The 19,996-nt window shown below is 35.9% G+C and overlaps 1 protein-coding gene across 2 annotated transcripts in view; it reads right to left on the bottom strand.

Moving 5' to 3' along the window:
* The window catches only part of mcph1 (microcephalin 1), a 64,701-nt gene extending 48,921 nt beyond the window's left edge, over window positions 1-15,780 (bottom strand). Inside the window, exons 1-10 of one of the 2 annotated variants that reach the window (XM_062995043.1) lie at window positions 15,572-15,780; window positions 14,994-15,061; window positions 13,989-14,080; window positions 13,220-13,338; window positions 11,391-11,478; window positions 10,414-10,516; window positions 10,194-10,331; window positions 10,031-10,120; window positions 7,869-8,867; window positions 3,207-3,310 (exon numbers count right to left, since the gene is read on the bottom strand). In XM_062995043.1, the coding sequence (XP_062851113.1) occupies window positions 3,207-3,310; window positions 7,869-8,867; window positions 10,031-10,120; window positions 10,194-10,331; window positions 10,414-10,516; window positions 11,391-11,478; window positions 13,220-13,338; window positions 13,989-14,080; window positions 14,994-15,030 (1,770 nt within the window). In that variant the 5' untranslated portion in view covers window positions 15,031-15,061; window positions 15,572-15,780. Of the gene's footprint in view, window positions 1-3,206; window positions 3,311-7,868; window positions 8,868-10,030; window positions 10,121-10,193; window positions 10,332-10,413; window positions 10,517-11,390; window positions 11,479-13,219; window positions 13,339-13,988; window positions 14,081-14,993; window positions 15,062-15,162; window positions 15,211-15,571 lie in introns of those variants that run through there. The other variant, XM_062995044.1, reaches the window with a different exon arrangement.
* Between the last annotated feature and the right edge of the window lie 4,216 nt (window positions 15,781-19,996).

Raw genomic sequence — 19,996 nt, 5'->3', positions numbered from 1 at the left:
TTGGTGTGTTCTTAAATGTGGTTGGTTTACATTTCACAACCCCACCATCAGTGCAGACATAAAAATAATAACATGCCTAGTTAATTCCACCTTTTTGTAGGTATTTAGCATGAATCTGCAATTTAAGCTTCTTTAATTAACCAACTATTAAAGTTTCGAGTCTCTAGACTTTACTGCACCCTTACATTATATGATCAAAGTTATACAGACACCCCTCTTAATTATTTAGTTAAGGTTAGAGTTAGACCAGTCTGGTGTGAAGACATTTACAGAGCCCTGACCTCAACCCCTTTACACAGCCCATCAGTTCCTGACTTTACAAATGCTCTTTTGATAAAATAGGCACAAATTCCTACACTCTTGAAAAACTTGTAGAAAGATGAGTCAAGAGTAAATCAGGTTTTGCATCTATTACTCATAAGTATTTACTTTATCCAGATTAAATTTACAGTGGGTCTAGAGTTACCCAGAAAAAGCCAGAGTAAAAGGTGAAAATGAAGCCGGAAATACTGCAATTGAGAAGTTAATTGTTTATTCTGCCTGTTTTGAGAGGTGGGAGTAAATCAGAGTACAACATGCTGAACTCAGTCAATAATAAGGCAGCCTTCAAACCCAGGTTACTAGGTTTCAAGTGTTGTACAAAGCTCACATCACTTATAATGACATGTATGTCCAAAATACAACATGACTATTAGTCAAGAACACATTTCAATAACACATGTTAAACTGGCTATGCCAAATAAAATCCTTCAAAGAAGTTAAATTGTGTATGCATTATAGCTACCATAATGTCATTACAAATGAATGGTTGTAAGGCACGGTGGGTAGCACTGTTGCCTCACAACAAGAAGGTCCTGGGTTCAATCCCCAGGTGGAGTTTGCATGTTCTCTTTGTGTCTGCATGGGTTTCCTCCAGGTGCTCCGGTTTCCTCCCACAGTCCAAAGACATGCAAGTGAGGTGAATTGGAGATACAAAATTGTCCATGACTGTGTTTGACATTAAAGTCTTGAACTGATGAATATTGCATAACCAGTACCTGTCCTAAGTGTGTAAAACCAAAGGGACAGTGTTAGCCCAGTGGTTAATGTACTGAACTAGTACTCAGAAGGTTGCCGGTTCAAGCCCCACCACCGCCAGGTCGCCACTGTTGGGCCCCTGAGCAAAGGTCCTTAACCCTCAATTGCTCAAAAAAGAAAAAAGAATGTGTTAAGTCAAAATTGTAAGTCGCTTTGGATAAAAAAAGCGTCTGCTAAATGCTGAAAATGTAATGTAAAATATGACGTTTAATAAATAAATAAATGTTTTAAACCATATTGGTTACATAAGATTAAATACTTGATCAAAATATGACAATAAATAAAAGACTTTGTCCTTATTTAATAAAACTCAAAAATAGGAATCTAATAAAAAGGGCAAAAAATAACGAACATTTTACCAAGGTTTTTAGATTACGTAAATACACAGCAAGCTCAGGTAATTAATGTGTTTTTTTATGGCCAGAGTGTGTTTGTTTGTTTTACACTTTGGTTACATTCATGACAGGAACGGTAGTTACTCATTACACAAGGTTCATCAGTTCACAAGTTTATATCTAACACAGTCATGGACAATTTTGTATCTCCAATTCACCTTACTTGCATGTCTTTGGACTGTGGGAGGAAAGCGGAGCTCCCGCAGGAAACCCACGCAGACACGGGGAGAACATGCAAACTCCACACAGAAAGGACCCGAACCTCCCCACCTGGGGATCAAACCCAGCTGTGAGGCGATTATGGCCAGAGTAAAGCTAGATCTCTGAAACCTTCTCACTTCTATAAGCCTGAAACATGTCTAATCACAAGTCACATGTGCCAAACATTAACCCTTACTGTAACTATGCAGCATCAATGATATTGATTAGCATTTCTGATTGGCATTTTTCTTTAATTCTGTCCAATTCATCGTGTTTTTCATTTCATTTAAATAAAGATTCAGTTATTTAGATCTATTTACTAGTTGTGGCATTCAAATGTTTGTGGGAATTACCTTTAACATGCAGAACCGACTGAAACTGTGCTTATTTTAAAAACCCAGATTCCCAGATTCAGACCATGTTAAAATGAAGACCATGCCAATTCTACTTACTACAGCATTTAATTGTAGTCAAATTGAATCATTTTTAAAGACACTAAGATAACCTAAATAAGCATTTTGCTAGCTCTACTGTCTATATGGAGAGGTTCTATTCTTAAAAGAATGGATTTCAGCCCATGCATCACGTATCCCACATGATATCAGCGTCCATAGTGAGGTCATGAAAGTCTTTTGCTTTGATCTTTGTTGACAGTAAAGAATGGAACACTTGCTCTTGTAGATAAATGTATTTAGGACCAGTCTTCAGGTAAGCTGGAACACTTCGGTGATGACAAATTGGCATGTCTCTAAACACAATGGAACGTAGATTGCCGAGTTCCTCACCTGCTCATGACATGACTGAATGTGCTCGGTGATACAGGTCACATATAAGTGAAATCAAACAAAGATCTCAGAGATGAAAGCCCTCTGAGCCACTCAATGAACAGAGGGGGTTTTGTCAAGGCTGAGGGAATGCAAAAGGAGAACTAGGCCAGGTGCAATGTCCAGAAAGCAAAGACAACACACAGGAAGCCAAGGAAGCAACAAAAGAGTCGGACGAGCGGCATCAAAGCTAATTATTACGCTCCAATTCTAAACCATGCTGCAATGCTCGATAGAGATGGAAGGGCAATAATATTTATGGGCAACCCGTATTCCAGATACGTTTCCCCTTCAGATTACCTGTGGACTGAAGGAACTGACTAAAAAGGCACATTTGATTAGGAGCTGAAAAAGCTCTACACTTTTGGGTGTTGGTCAGGAAACCCTGCATGTGCTGCAATAGGAGGGAGCACACATGCACAATACAGCTCATTTCACACGATTAAAATCACAAGCAGCTGGGGCTCTGCCAAAGTGTAAACTCCCTCTTCTGACTCGTTCTGATAAAGCTCGCTTTTATTTGCTCATTGTTTAGATAAGGCATGTCAAACAACATATTAACAATTAGTCAAACTGTTTTCAGCTCTCAGCATTCATGAATGAAATCATGGATTCTGTATGTAAATGGAAACAAGTGAACTTACATCACTTGAAAAATTAAAAGAAATTCGTCTAAAAGACTTAAAGATAGGAGCTAAATAAACGTTACCTTCATGTACTTGTCCATTCTCACAGCCTGTTGGGTTGGATCTGAGCTAGACAGTTCAGAACATCTGTCAGTAAGCCCATTTGAAGTGCATTTACTGTCTGCACCTACGAGTGGATATATGGAAAACAAACAACAAGAAACATTCAAAAAAAAAAATCGAGTAGCACACCACAGCACAGGTGCATCTGAACATGCAAAAAACTGTTAAAAGTGCTCATGGCTTCCAGAGAATACATACACCGATCAGCCATAACATTAAAACCACCTCCTTGTTTCTACACTGTCCATTTTATCAGCTTCACTTATTAAATAGAAGCACTTTGTAGTTCTACAATTACTGACTGTAGTCCATCTGTTTTTCTGCATACTTTTTTTTTTTTTTTACCTGATTTTACCCTGTTCTTCAGGACTAGGGATGCATCAACACCATTTTTTCCCAACCGAGTACAAGTACAGTACATGTATTTTTGTACTTGCTGATATCGATACCGATACCAATACCTATTGGATCAGATATCTGACATGCAAGCGCTCGGCGAGCCGGTCGGATCGAGTTGTTGGATAGTTCACACTTAGCGATCGAGAGCCGAGTTTTGATCGCCGAGCGAACGCCGAGTTGCTCCCGAGCCGGCAAATCTAGCGCCGCCCAGTCGCCGAGCGAAAATCAGGGCAAAGATCGTGTAGTGTGAACTAGGCATAACGCAGCAACGTGCACTAGGCACACGGTATCGGATGTTTAGTATCGGAGCCTCGTTTGCGAGTATGAGTACAAGATAATGAGCGCGGTATCGGGCAAATACCCGATACCAGTATCGGTACTCATGCATCTCTAGTCAGGACACCCACAGGACGACCACAGAGCAGGTATTATTTGGGTGTTGGATCATTCTCCGCGCAGCAGTGACATTGACATGGTGGTGGTGTGTTAGTGTGTGTTGTGCTGGTATGAGTGGATCAGACAAAACAAGCACTCCTACCTAGTTGGTCCACCTTGCAGATGTAAAGTCAGAGATGATCGCTCATCTATTGCTGCTGTCCGAGTTGGTCATCTTCTAGACCTTCATCAGTGGTCACAAGGACACTGCCTACGGGGTGCTGTTGGCTGGATATATTTGGTTGGTGGACTATTCTCAGTCCAGCAGTGACAGTGATGTGTTTAAAAACTCTATTCATACCAGCACAACACACACTAACACACCACCACCATGTCAGTGTCACTGCAGTGCTGAGAATGATCCACCACCCAAGTAATACCTGCTCTGCAGTGGTCCTGGGAGAGTCCTGACCATTGAAGAACAGCAAGAAAGGGGGCTAACAAAGCATGCAGAGAAACAAATGGACTACAGTCAGTAATTGTGCTTCTATGAGTAAGTGGAGCTGATAAAATGGACAGTGAGTGCAGAAACAAGGAGGTGGTTTTAATGTTATGGCTAATCGGTGTACATAAGACACAAAATAAAGACATACAGGAACACAGGTTTACAATGTTACAATGAAGCTGTTTATGTTTAACAGTTAATAAATAAAAGGTGTAACAATATGCATGACTAATTGTGCAGTGAGGAGATAAACTATAGACACATTAGATATTATCAGGCTTGCTGATGGAAACGTATTTTCCTACTACACATTTGCATTAGAACTTTCTAACTAAAGCTTAGCTTAGACTTAACACACAGATCATGAAGACTGCCTGTCAAGAAGAAGTGTCTTCCAAAGTTTTGTACAGTTGAACACTGATCAATTACCACAGAATGGACTTTGTGTTTCCACAGAAAAGTAACAATATACACTTCACCTGCCTTTATCATCAAGCTTAGCATGGTGTTATTATTATAGTCTGCCTCAGTAATCTTATTTAAAATATACGGTGCAGATACATAATCTTCTTTTCTTTCATTTTGCCCCTAATTCTCCAAATCTGGTCAAGTTCAATTCTCCGACTAACTCCTTCAGTCGCTGCAACACCCCTATCCTTACTGAGAGGAACCGGCATCTATCAGGCACCCCTTCCAACACGCATGCAGTCACCAGCAGCTTCTCTGGTACAAATTTAACTGCGGCCGCATAGAAGCAGAATAGTTAAACCCTGTAAAACTCCCTTTGTCAGACAAGCCCACGTGACCGTCAGGTCGATAGCACTGCTGAGATTACAAGCTGAAGGTTCGGAATCGGTGTTATTGCCGTGTTAATGTTTGATGTTCCTCACTATGGTAGGTAGTAATTTTATTTAGAGAGAGCAAGCGTTCCTTGGGGGAGGCAAGCAGGTTATAAACCCACAGCTACAGTAGTTTTATATTTAAAGAACATCTAATTAAACCTAAACTGAACTGTTGGACAGTGAGTCTCAGTGCTCCAGTTAAACACTTCGACAAGGGAAATCAGTCATTTAAAAGCATATTACGAATAAATATTTTACAGTTAATTACTCTTTTGAATGATAATGTTTATCAGTATAAGCAATGTTAAATAAAGAGTGAAAAATAATATTTTGGACTCTCACATTTTCAACAATTGCTGATCTAATCCAATGCCTTCCAGTAGATAGATACGCAATAAGCTTATTACATTAGTCAAGTTCCTTCCCCCCCACCACCTTTTAAGTGGTGTGAAAAAAAGGGTACGCCTACAGTCTGAACCTTGCAAGTTCAAGCTTTGACTACACTGTAAGCTGTTTGAACGAGCTGATGACTGTGCTCTCGGGGGGTAAAAACAGAAATGCTGTCTTCATCCATTCAATTTTGCATAGCCAGCCAATTCCTGGCATTTGTAAGCATATGCGTTTGGAAGTGAGTAGGAAGTGCTTTCTTTGAAGCATACTGACCCGTCCAACGACACTGTATGAACCCCTGCTTGTTAGGATGATTTTAGCTGACTACACAGAACCCAAAGGAGGAATGTGCTAGCCCTCAAACTCCCAAATAGGAGAATGAATGTTGTCAGGTGGGTATAGGAAGTGTCCAAATTGAACAAACAATAGAGTAAAACAGAATTACACAATGTGTAAGATTGGAACTGTTGGGCAGATATGGCAGTTTATTTTATTTTAAATTGTGGGTCAATTTATTTATTTATTAGGATTTTAATGTCATGTTTTACACACTTTGATTACATTCATGACATAAACGGTAGTTACTGGTTACACAAGATTCATCAGTTCAGGTCTTTAATGTCAAACAAGTCATGGACAATTTTGTATCTCCAATTCACCTCACTTGCATGTCTTTGGACTGTGGGTGGAAACCAGAGCTCCTGGAGGAAACCCACGCAGACACGAGGAGAACATGCAAACTCCACACAGAAAGGACCCAGACCGCTCCACATAGGAATCCACCCCAGGACCTTCTTGCTGTGAGGCGACAGTGCTACCCAATATGGGGCAATTAGAACTGAGCTTTATGTCAAATTAAAAAATCCATTAATCACCTTATTATGTAAAACTGCAATATGCTTTCAAATAAACGTCCCCTGTCATGAGAGTTCTTAATATGAGTAGGAAGATTTTAGTACAGCACCTGCAGCAGACTACTCGTATGTTGTAACAGATTTGGAATCTTTTAGTAATTTATTTCTTTGTGATTTGTCCTAAAACCCAAAACAACAACTAAAAACGCCCAATTACAAGCTACTTTTAGCCTTAAAGTTTTAGGTAATACAGTCTCAGGTCTATTAATTTAGCAATTTAATGCAAATGTGGTGTTTGAATATGAGTAATAAATAGCAATTACATTTTAATCCCACTACACCACACCAGGCTGTTAAACCAGCCTTCTGTGTCATTGTGATTAGAAATGCTGATTCGTCACTGACTCTAAACTGATAGGTAAATGATCATTGTGCTTTGATATCAGCATGAGAAGCTCGGTCATAATTCAAAAGAATGGGGATGAAAGAAAAGTACCCTGTACTAATCTCTTTCACATCAAGGGCAGTTGTAGCCTAGTGGTTAAGGTACTGGATTAGTAATCGAAGGGTCGCTGGTTCAAGCCCCAGCACTGCCACTGGTTGCCACTGTTGGGCCCTTGAGCAAGGCACTTAACCTTCAATTGCTTGAAGTGACAATATAATGTCACAGTACTGTAAGTCACTTTGGATAAAAGCGTCTGCTAAATGCCTTAAATGTAAATCAACAAAACCAACTAGTTACCTTATCCAATAGTACTGATTTACAAAATAGCCCCTTATGCCCTTGAAGTTTGCCTTTTGGCAACAAAGTTGAGGTGCAGCCTAATCAAATGTGGGAGGGTGTAGAATTTATATTAGGACAGAGCTTAAAATATCACAAGAGACAAACAAGCACCAAAAAAATTTGACAAGCTCAAAAAATTCTACATAATAGAAATACGTTTCTGTCTGAAATCCTTTTGGATGTCCAAAATCCCAAATTCCATTCATTCCATTGTGGGGCAATACAATATTATTGTTAAATTTTTATCATGCAGTTTTCTGTATTTACTTAAATAGTCACTTGTTCCCAATTTCATTTAACTGTATTGTGAAAATTTTTAATCATACCATCAACTAAGTGTTGGTTATTAAATCAAATTGTGAGCTAGTTGTATCTATGGCTAATTTTATTGTTTTTATTTTCACATAAAAAAAAAATCAGTCATTTAAACCTCTGAAGAAATGTCAAGATTGCAGGGCTTTAAGCATCCTTACTTTCTGAAGGTGTATCTGATATTTGCTTGGTTCTCCTCCTCTGTCTCTTTGCAGCAGGCTCTTTCTGTGCCTCCTCAAATTTGAGCTCTTCTCTGGACACAGCCCCTGGACTAGAAATGTCTTCCTTCGGAAACTGCAATATTTTATCTGATGTTCTTGTCAGGCCTGGTGCCTCTTTGTTGTTTCTATAATTTAAAACATCATGTTTTTGGTTCTTTTTAAAGTTCTTGTGTGATTGGCTTTTGCGTCTTTGGCTGTTCACAGGTTTCAGGTCAAATGAAGGCAAATGTACAGCTCCAGAAGATGAGTGTGCTAAAACAACTTTGGGCTTTGATGGACGGTTGGATGAAGTGAAGTAGTCCTCAAACACACTGTCATCTTGCTCATTGGAAGTGTCCATATGGCTTCCGGAGTCCAACGCACCAGCTTGAATTTTCCTCTGAAGTGTCAGTCGGGAAGATTTTGGAGTGATTAGGTCTTTGCTTTTGGCTAAACAATCGGATTTTGAAGGATTTGTTTTTAAAGATGAAAGCCTTCCAGACTCAGGTGGGCTGCTGATGACCTTTGTTTTTGTGTGCTGCTGAATAGGGCTTATTTCTGTTTCTGTACTGCCAACAGGTGAACTGATTCTGGATTTCCTACTTATGCTTAATGATTTTCTGGATTTTATTGTTTTGAAATCTTCAGATTGAGGTAAAGAATGTGGGGTTGACTTTCTAGAGAATGTTTTGCAAATAAAAGAATCTAAAGAAGATTGCTTGGTCATTTCAGAACAGGATCTTCTTTGCTTCTTATTTTGAGCCGATTCTTCGACTTTAATTTGCTTGTTTTCGTTTGAAGTACTAGACGTCACCCCATCAACCAAGTCTAGAGGTAAGTTCTCAACATGTCCATTAGACTTCTTTTTAGAAGATTGCTTTTTTTTGGATTGCTTTCTTCCTTTCTCACTTTTGGGGAGGTAACTGCTAGGTGAAGTTTCTGGGGTCTCCTCTTCTTCCTCTAAATAAAAATAAAACATGCTACATAAAACATAAAAATTGGGCCTAAACATTGGGCTAGCAAAACAGTTCTGACCTGCTGAGACACTGACCACACAGCTATCTGGTACAAAGACATTAACAGAAGATTGATAGAACTGTAGTGCATCCTAGTCTCACCTCCTCTGCAGATAACAGATGCATACATGCCTAGTCATCTACATGATCTTGGAGAAAAGACAATTTGTGGGACCAATTGCTCTGGTGTCCAGTTCCAAAGGTCATTTTAAGTGCTTTTAACAGCAGACAGGAATTAGAATGGGAACCTTGACCATACACAGAATAGTTCCAAAACACTATGTTGTGACCACATTTTTTTTTTTTTTTTTTTTTTTTAGAAAATGGGTATTGTCATGCACTTTTTTGGGCCTTGTAACATACAGAAGTTGAAGGAACGAGTACTGACACCTTAGGACCCTTCCTATGCCTAATGAAGTCCATGTCTAGGTGGGCCAGAACTGTTCTGAAAGCATATTAATTGGGTGGATCTAATGATTCAGACAGTATTTAAACCCCATGTTGTGCGTTAGGCTTTGACATTGACATTAGAAATGTTAATTATTAACATGGTCAAGTTATTGGCAAATGCCAGCTGATAGTTTACATACTAAAAAATAACAAACAACAAATATCCAATTCTACATAAAAATTAAAATAAATATTTTATTCAAAACACTTCTAGAACATAAATTATAAATTATATTTACGCTAAAAAGAAAACTTATCAAATACTTATTTTTTTCATTTTGAGTTTAAGCTCAAGACTAGAGCTTTCAGGTTGAGGTTTTTTTTTAACCAATTAACAAAACCTTCATACTGGATTTGGCTCCATGACAAGGCACATCAGCCTGATAGCACCCTGTCCACTGCAATATACAGTAGTGGCATGTAGCAGCAAGGATTGTCCTTATTGCAAAATAATAAATAAAAATCACTGCTGCTGAGTAATGCGCCACTATAATGATGGTCAAAGATCAGCTCCACCGTGACATCCAAATTATCAACAAAATGATCTTGACTGTAGGATATAAACTGTACCATTACTTCAACAGAAAAGATTTAAAAAAAGTTTAGACATGTAATGTAAAGGGTAAAAAAAGAGATGTAAAAAAGTTTCAGCCTGACCTAGTAGCATCATGGAAAAGTTTGTGGGTGTGGCTCCAAGAGAAGGTCTTGCAGAGTCATCATTCACTACTGAGTCCTGGATTTGGGAAGCTAAGACAGACAAAAAACACCTTGTCACAACTGTAAGACAAATACAATCTATCTCCAATACAATAGCAAATACCAGTGGGGGAGAGATTCTCCCGCAGTGCTCTCATTTCCTTCAGCCGCTGAGCCATGGTGTCAGCTCTTCTAGACGAGGGACTGTACACTATTCCATGCTCCTCGTTGATAATGAATGGAGATGTATCTTGACCTGTAACTGTAAGTGTGTATCAAAAAGTGTCATATAAAGGCCCACTGAAAGCAAAACGTTCAACAGAAAGAGGGGCTTCGTTTCTTGCCTACGGGAGAAGAACGAGCCAGGTCTTCCATCATTTTGTCCAGTTTCCTTTTTAATTTCTTAGGGGTGCTTGCAGGACTGTCTCTTGGCTGCATGCAGCGGTGCTGTAAAGTAGAAGGGTTTTAATGTCATGCGTGACTGGTTTATGACGTTAATTAAACATGTTTTCAAAATGTTTGAATGACCAGATTTGAAGCTTTGGCTATAAAGCAGTGTTGTAAAGTACATGAGTTGGAAAATAAGTCTGGTCTGGTCTATGCCTTCAATTAAATGGTTAAATCTGCTGCTTTGGCTGGAAGAGGATTGGCATATTGGAAACAAAAACACCTATTATGGCTGCCCACCTTCTTAAATACTGTTTAGTATTTAGTATATAGGTCAGTGACTGCAACTAAAGTCTTTTAAACAGGCATGCACAACCACAAAAAAAAGGACAATTTAAAGAATTCAATTACTTACTGGAAAGCTTTTGTAAGGTAGAAGAACCAAACCCATTTCTCCAGGCCTCATGTTTCTGTGTGACACCTTTTCTCAGTTGTGCCCCATGTTTTTTAAATTTTTTTTGGTCAGACAGACCTTTACTTATGACCAAAAGTATGTGGACACCTGACACATTATTAGACATGAGCATTAACTCCCCCACATCAGTTGTGCAGATATTTTATAGAATTAAATTTATACACCTGTGAGCAATACGTGTGGTTTAAACAGGAGGGGTATCTGTATACTTTCGGCTATATAGTGTATATATATATATATAGTGTGTTTTGCCAAACATTTCTCACAAAAATCATAAACGTGTGTCAGTGTTCTGATTGAACAGAAAACAACAAAACTAGTTTCTATACAACTGTGACATCCCCCAGCTTAATGGCCAGCTAAAAAAGCTCTTTCTGACTTGCTTTGGGTAACACTTCTGCCAAAATAAGTACCAGGATTTATTGTGCTTTACAAAAAAAAAAACTAGACTCAGCTTACCGTTCTTTTTTTCAACTGATTAAGCTTTGATTCATCATTCTGAGCAGGATAATGCTCTTCATCAGCATGAGCCGTGCTTTCCATGCACCTGTACAGAAGTAGAATAATAAAGTGAATTGTAAGAACTGGAATCTTGAGTGGCAGTGCCATCTACCGGCCAAAAGGAGAAACACAAGGACAAAAGCAAATGCAAGAATTCAAGTATTGGAATTAAAGATGCATGGGGTAGGTACAGTGTTGGCTCTGGTTAACCAAATATGTCACCAATTGATTTAAGTTGTCGGTCAAAAATCTTTTAAATTAATTTCATTTACATTTTGGCATTCAGCAGACACTTTTATTTTACTTCACTTTTACTTACAATTATCACTGAATGAAATCTGAGAGCCTTGCTCAGGGGCCCAACAGTGGCAACTTGGCCATAATGGAGCTTGAACCAGCAACCTTTGGATTACTAGTCGAGTATCCAAACTTGTGAGCTACGATTGCCACTTGTTTTCAATTCAGAGCACTGCTGGAATCTATAGAGAGGAATTAGTGGCAAACTGAACTGCAGCCCCTACAGTGAAAAATATGAAATTCAATACACACACCATCCAACATGCTTTTCCAATGACATGCAGAATGTGCTAAAATCTAAATCAAAACATCTGTTCCATTGTTTTCACATCGCTTGAGCTCTACTAAAAACAATACCCAAGGATTTGCATTTAAAAAACAAAATGGTGAATTAGTGTCAGATTTGTATTTAGTCAACTGTGAAACTAAATCATTAAAATGCAATTATTACAATCAAAAAACAGTGCTACCCACTGAGCCACCCCGATGCACATGCTGACATGCAGAAAACATGCCAAAGTAAAAGATTTAACATTGCTTGGCTTCTTATTTAAAAATACATGTAAGTCTGCAGTTAAAAGGATTAAATGCTGAATTGATCTCAGAACTGAATACAAATCAACTTTGAAATTCGCAGCTGTATTACTTTTTACTGTGTAGTGCTTTGAATGTGTAAAGTACAATGAATTTTTTTCACATATCTCAGTTTGTGTGAAAGCTGGGGTTGGAGCACAGGGTCAGCCATTGTACAGTGCCCCTGGAGCCAGCATGGTTAAGGGCCATGCTCTAGAGTAAAACTATGGCTGCTTAGCAGAGCTGGGATTTGAACTCGCAACTTTTCATCTGACAGCGCGCTCTCATGTGGCCAGAGTGTGTAAGCAGCTCCTGGGTGATGAAAACATTAATTTGAATCCAGGGCTTAATAGGTTGATGACTTTGGTTTCCACAACTTTGTCACAGTTTTATTCTTAACAGTTTACACAATATATAGATCAGTAAAGATTTTTTATTTGAATCTTTCATTCATCAAAATTCAATGTGTGATTTACATGTTTCCTTAATAGTAGTGTACATTTGCTGGCTCATTTTAAAAACAGGCCATTAATATCCAGTAGGAACGCCAGCCTCCAAAGTCATGTTTTACTGTGATTACATTAATGACAGAACAAGTGGTTACGGGTTACACAGGATTCATCAGTTTAAGTTCAATGTCACCAACACAATCAACAATTTTGTATTTCCAGTTCACCTAACATGCATGTCTTTGGACTGTGGGAGGAAACCGGAGCTCCTGGAGGAAACCCACACAGACACAGAGAGAACGTGCAAACTCCACACAAACAGGACGGAGATGCTATTTTATCAAAGGTAACTTGAATCTCAATAAAATGTTGATAGATTTTACAGTAGATCCTTACTTGATTTTATTTCTACATCATATGTTATGACTACACGACTCGTACACAGTGCTTTTAAATGTTCAAGCTTACCTGGCCACCCAGTGGACAGATACAATCTTCACCCCCATTTTCTTGGCTTTATTCCACGTGGCCTGGTGGCCATGCTTAAACACTACATGAGTGACTTGCTTGTTGAATGTTTTAGACACCTGTAAATACAAAACAAATTTAGATGAATGTCTAATACAATTTAACCGTTGGAATATCTTTTACTTGGGTGCCAAGATAAATACAGTTTCCTTACATATAGGCAACATTTGTGAATGAAGGGTAAAGTATTACTATTAATTAATTATTAGAAATTAGTATTACTGCACCAATAATTATTATTGTTAATAATTATAATTTAGTTAAATGGGGCACCAGTACTATGGACAAAATATCTTAAAATGACATGAAACTGATTACAGTCATTTCACATCTGAAGGAAATTTGATCACTCAAATTTTGTGAATTTAAAGTATAATGATAATAAAAGAAGAAAAACAAAGTAAATGCAAACATGAATAGGAAGTGTGGATTAAATAATTAAGTAATAAAGTAATGAAAGAATTGTAAGACAAGCTAAGCGAAGATGAATGGTAAACAAACACGTCTTTAAGATGTTATTCCTTCTAAGCATGTTGCCTTTTCTATCAAGACTTAGATGTTTTACTTCTTCTGGAATGCAGACATCTTTACAACAGGACACAGATGGTCATAAGTCTTAGGGCATCAGGATAAGTAAATCAGGTAGGGTGTATTTCATGTTGGGTGAAATAAATTCAAGGTATACGCTTGTGTTAGCTAGCTCTCCTACCTGAGCACCAAGATCCTGAAGCTGGTGAATAAAGGGATCAGAGTAATTCTCAGTTTTACTCGCAGACCAAACATCAACATATGCCACAACATCTGTACAAAAGAAATAAATAAAATAAAATTTACTTTTAATGTTTTGGCTGACGATTGCATTTTGTAAATAAAAACATAGTTTGTATTTGATGTCTACAACACACTCAAAAAGTTGGGAAAGTGGCAAAATGAGAGAGAAAAGTTTATAACACTCAGCAGATAATGGTGATCTATAGATATGGGAAGGTACCATTGATTTGGGGGCTTATATTGGTATTTTGGAGTGACGCATGCTGCCGTTAAGACGAATCCTTTTCCCAGGATTCTGCATAAGTTACAAGTGTGACATAACGGGTGTGTGCTTGACTTGACTGCCTGCAGTCCACAGCCGTCTCCTCTCAAAAATATATAGCTCATTATAAAGAAGAGAATCAGACAATGGTGATCAGGGACTGCTGAGCAGCTCAAGTCTTGATTACAGCAAGAATGGGCTAAATTTCCACTTGCAAAAAGGCAACAATTCCTAATTTCAAAAAAGTATAATTAAAAAGAAAGATGATGTGACCCAGTGGTAAACTTGCTTCTGTCCAAGCTATTTTGAACGTGTTATTTATATTTATTATCTTTTTTGTTATTTAGTCTAAAATAAAAACTGTAGTGAATTGAAAAAATTGTTTTTTTAGGTTTTATATTTTAAAAGGCATACACACACACAAAAGATTTATAGCTACTGTATAGGCAAATGTATGTGGACACCTCTCATAGTTATTGATTTTGGGAAGGTACTAGCCTATTCCAGCATGACTGTCCCCCATAAACAATTCCATATTAATGCAAGTGATTTCATCATAATATCCAGCAAGTGTCAGGTGTCCATGCACATTTGGCCAGATCATTCATCTTTTACCAGCTCTAAAATAATTTCCACTGAACTTAACAGTTAAATGAGACATCATATGTTATACAAAACTACCTTTAAGCACTGCCACAGGAACCTTTCTTGATGCCATGGTTGAATAGACAACACTTCTACTGTCCAATCTGCAACAAGTCACAACAGATGATTAATAACTAATAATTAATAAAAGCAAAACATTGAATTTTTCCATAAATATAACTGTTCCTATAACGTGTACTTTTACCAGATTTCTAAAGGTAACCAACAGAAGCTACACCACATTGTACTTTTACAGTTCGATATAGTTGAATCAGTGGTTCTAACCATTCTATGTGAGAACTGTTTGACAGGCGTTAATAAAATAACTAATTGAGATTTATTTATGGCCATATTAAGCAGCATAACGTCAAGTTTAATCAAACAATGTCATGCAATTAGGAAACATGAACAGCGCTAATCGTTAGCCTATCACATAAATACAGCTCTGTTCATGTTGATACATACTGGTCGAATTGTTGTCATGAGTACAACAGACAAAGCTCTGATGAATTAATTACAACAAATGATAACTAATTAACTAAATAAACAAAACTTAAATAAGCGAGGGTATTCAGAACATTCATTCACACGTAAAATGTAAGCTATTAGCTTACCGTATTAGCACAGCGCTTACTTCAGTCAGCGCTTAGTTACAAAAACACCGATTAGCATGCGCGTTTGTCACTACTAGCTATATGTACACACGTAACACAGTGAAACCGCCATGACGAACCAGTACTGCAAACAAAGCTTCTTGTTATTCTATCAACATTTCACTGAAGCATTCACACTGCGTTACTGAACATCCTTCCGCTCACACAGTTTCGCGGCAGCGTTTGCACCGCTTCTTCATGGAGGCTCAGTGAAGCCAGAGAGTTTGTGACTACCATCTACTGTTAGAGATCTTTAGCTACAGCCTCTCAGTTCTCTATGGGTCATTTATTCTACAGATCATTACTACAGTAGTGTACTGTATACAGTATTCTACACCAGTAACAATTTATACTATATACTGCACCAGAACATAATTAATACTGTATACAGTATTCTACACCAGTAACAATTTATACTATATACTGCACCAGAACATAATTAATACTGTATACAGTATTCTACACCAGTAACAATTTATACTATATACTGCACCAGAATATAATTAATACTGTATACAGTATTCTACACCAGTAACAATTTATACTATATACTGCACCAGAACATAATTAATACTGTATACAGTATTCTACACCAGTAACAATTTATACTATATACTGCACCAGAACATAATTAATACTGTATACAGTATTCTACACCAGTAACAATTTATACTATATACTGCACCAGAACATAATTAATACTGTATACAGTATTCTACACCAGTAACAATTTATACTATATACTGCACCAGAACATAATTAATACTGTATACAGTTCTACACCAGTAACAATTTATACTATATACTGCACCAGAACATAATTAATACTGTATACAGTTCTACACCAGTAACAATTTATACTATATACTGCACCAGAACATAATTAATACTGTATACAGTATTCTACACCAGTAACAATTTATACTATATACTGCACCAGAACATAATTAATACTGTAAACAGTATTCTACACCAGTAACAATTTATACTATATACTGCACCAGAATATAATTAATACTGTATACAGTATTCTACACCAGTAACAATTTATAATATATACTGCACCAGAACATAATTAATACTGTATACAGTATTCAGCACCAGTAACAATTTATACTATATACTACACCAGAACATAATTAATACTGTATACAGTTCTACACCAGTAACAATTTATACTATATACTGCACCAGAACATAATTAATACTGTATACAGTATTCTACACCAGTAACAATTTATACTATATACTGCACCAGAATATAATTAATACCGTATACAGTATTCTACACCAGTAACAATTTATACTATATACTGCACCAGAACATAATTAATACTGTATACAGTATTCTACACCAGTAACAATTTATACTATATACTGCACCAGAATATAATTAATACTGTATACAGTATTCTACACCAGTAACAATTTATACTATATACTGCACCAGAACATAATTAATACTGTATACAGTTCTACACCAATAAAAGTTTATACTATATACTGCACCAGAACATAATTAATACTGTATACAGTTCTACACCAGTAACAATTTATACTATATACTGCACCAGAACATAATTAATACTGTATACAGTATTCTACACCAGTAACAATTTATACTATATACTGCACCAGAATATAATTAATACTGTATACAGTATTCTACACCAGTAACAATTTATACTATATACTGCACCAGAACATAATTAATACTGTATACAATATTCTACACCAGTAACAATTTATACTATATACTGCACCAGAATATAATTAATATTGTATACAGTATTCTACACCAGTAACAATTTATACTATATACTGCACCAGAACATAATTAATACTGTATACAGTATTCAGCACCAGTAACAATTTATACTATATACTACACCAGAACATAATTAATACTGTATACAGTATTCTACACCAGTAACAATTTATACTATATACTACACCAGAACATAATTAATACTGTATACAGTATTCAGCACCAGTAACAATTTATACTATATTCTTCACCAGAACGTAATTAATACTGTATACAGTATTCTACACCAGTAACAGTTTATACTATATACTGCACAATAATATAATTATTACTGTATACAGTATTCTACACCAGTAACAATTTATACTATATACTGCACCAAAACATAATTAATACTGTATGCAGTATTCTACACCAGTAACAATTTATACTATATACTGCACCAGAATATAATTAATACTGTATACAGTATTCAGTACCAGTAACAATTTATACTATATACTGCACCAGAATATAATTAATACTGTATACAGTTCTACACCAGTAACAATTTATACTATATACTGCACCAGTATATAATTAATACTGTATACAGTATTCAGTACCAGTAACAATTTATACTATATACTGCACCAGAATATAATTAATACTGTATACAGTATTCAGTACCAGTAACAATTTATACTATATACTGCACCAGAATATAATTAATACTGTATACAGTTCTACACCAGTAACAATTTATACTATATACTGCACCAGAATATAATTAATACTGTATACAGTATTCTACACCAGTAACAATTTATACTATATACTTCACCAGAACATAATTAATACTGTATACAGTATTCAGCACCAGTAACAATTTATACTATATTCTTCACCAGAACATAATTAATACTGTATACTTTATTCTACACCAGTAACAATTTATACTATATACTTCACCAGAACATAATTAATACTGTATACAGTATTCTACACCAGTAACAATTTATACTATATTCTTCACCAGAACATAATTAATACTGTATACAGTATTCTACACCAGTAACGATTTATACTATATACTTCACCAGAACATAATTAATACTGTATGCAGTATTCTACACCAGTAACAATTTATACTATATACTGCACCAGAATATAATTAATACTGTATACAGTATTCAGTACCAGTAACAATTTATACTATATACTGCACCAGAATATAATTAATACTGTATACAGTTCTACACCAGTAACAATTTATACTATATACTGCACCAGTATATAATTAATACTGTATACAGTATTCAGTACCAGTAACATTTTATACTATATACTGCACCAGAATATAATTAATACTGTATACAGTATTCAGTACCAGTAACAATTTATACTATATACTGCACCAGAACATAATTAATACTGTATACAGTTCTACACCAGTAACAATTTATACTATACACTTCACCAGAACATAATTAATACTGTATACAGTATTCAGAACCAGTAACAATTTATACTATATTCTTCACCAGAACATAATTAATACTGTATACTTTATTCTACACCAGTAACAATTTATACTATATACTTCACCAGAACATAATTAATACTGTATACAGTATTCTACACCAGTAACAATTTATACTATATACTGCACCAGAATATAATTAATACTGTATACAGTATTCAGTACCAGTAACAATTTATACTATATACTGCACCAGAATATAATTAATACTGTATACAGTTCTACACCAGTAACAATTTATACTATATACTGCACCAGTATATAATTAATACTGTATACAGTATTCAGTACCAGTAACAATTTATACTATATACTGCACCAGAATATAATTAATACTGTATACAGTATTCAGTACCAGTAACAATTTATACTATATACTGCACCAGAACATAATTAATACTGTATACAGTTCTACACCAGTAACAATTTATACTATATACTGCACCAGAAAATAATTAATACTGTATACAGTATTCAGCACCAGTAACAATTTATACTATATACTGCACCAGAATATAATTAATACTGTATACAGTATTCAGTACCAGTAACAATTTATACTATATACTGCACCAGAATATAATTAATACTGTATACAGTTCTACACCAGTAACAATTTATACTATATACTGCACCAGTATATAATTAATACTGTATACAGTATTCAGTACCAGTAACATTTTATACTATATACTGCACCAGAATATAATTAATACTGTATACAGTATTCAGTACCAGTAACAATTTATACTATATACTGCACCAGAACATAATTAATACTGTATACAGTTCTACACCAGTAACAATTTATACTATACACTTCACCAGAACATAATTAATACTGTATACAGTATTCAGAACCAGTAACAATTTATACTATATTCTTCACCAGAACATAATTAATACTGTATACTTTATTCTACACCAGTAACAATTTATACTATATACTTCACCAGAACATAATTAATACTGTATACAGTATTCTACACCAGTAACAATTTATACTATATACTGCACCAGAATATAATTAATACTGTATACAGTATTCAGTACCAGTAACAATTTATACTATATACTGCACCAGAATATAATTAAT

The sequence above is a fragment of the Trichomycterus rosablanca genome, chromosome 5 (genome assembly GCF_030014385.1).
Source record: "Trichomycterus rosablanca isolate fTriRos1 chromosome 5, fTriRos1.hap1, whole genome shotgun sequence".
In the NCBI taxonomy this organism is placed as follows: Eukaryota; Metazoa; Chordata; class Actinopteri; order Siluriformes; family Trichomycteridae; genus Trichomycterus; species Trichomycterus rosablanca.
Note: the sequence above shows the minus strand (reverse complement) of the source record. Positions and strands in the feature narration are given on the sequence as shown.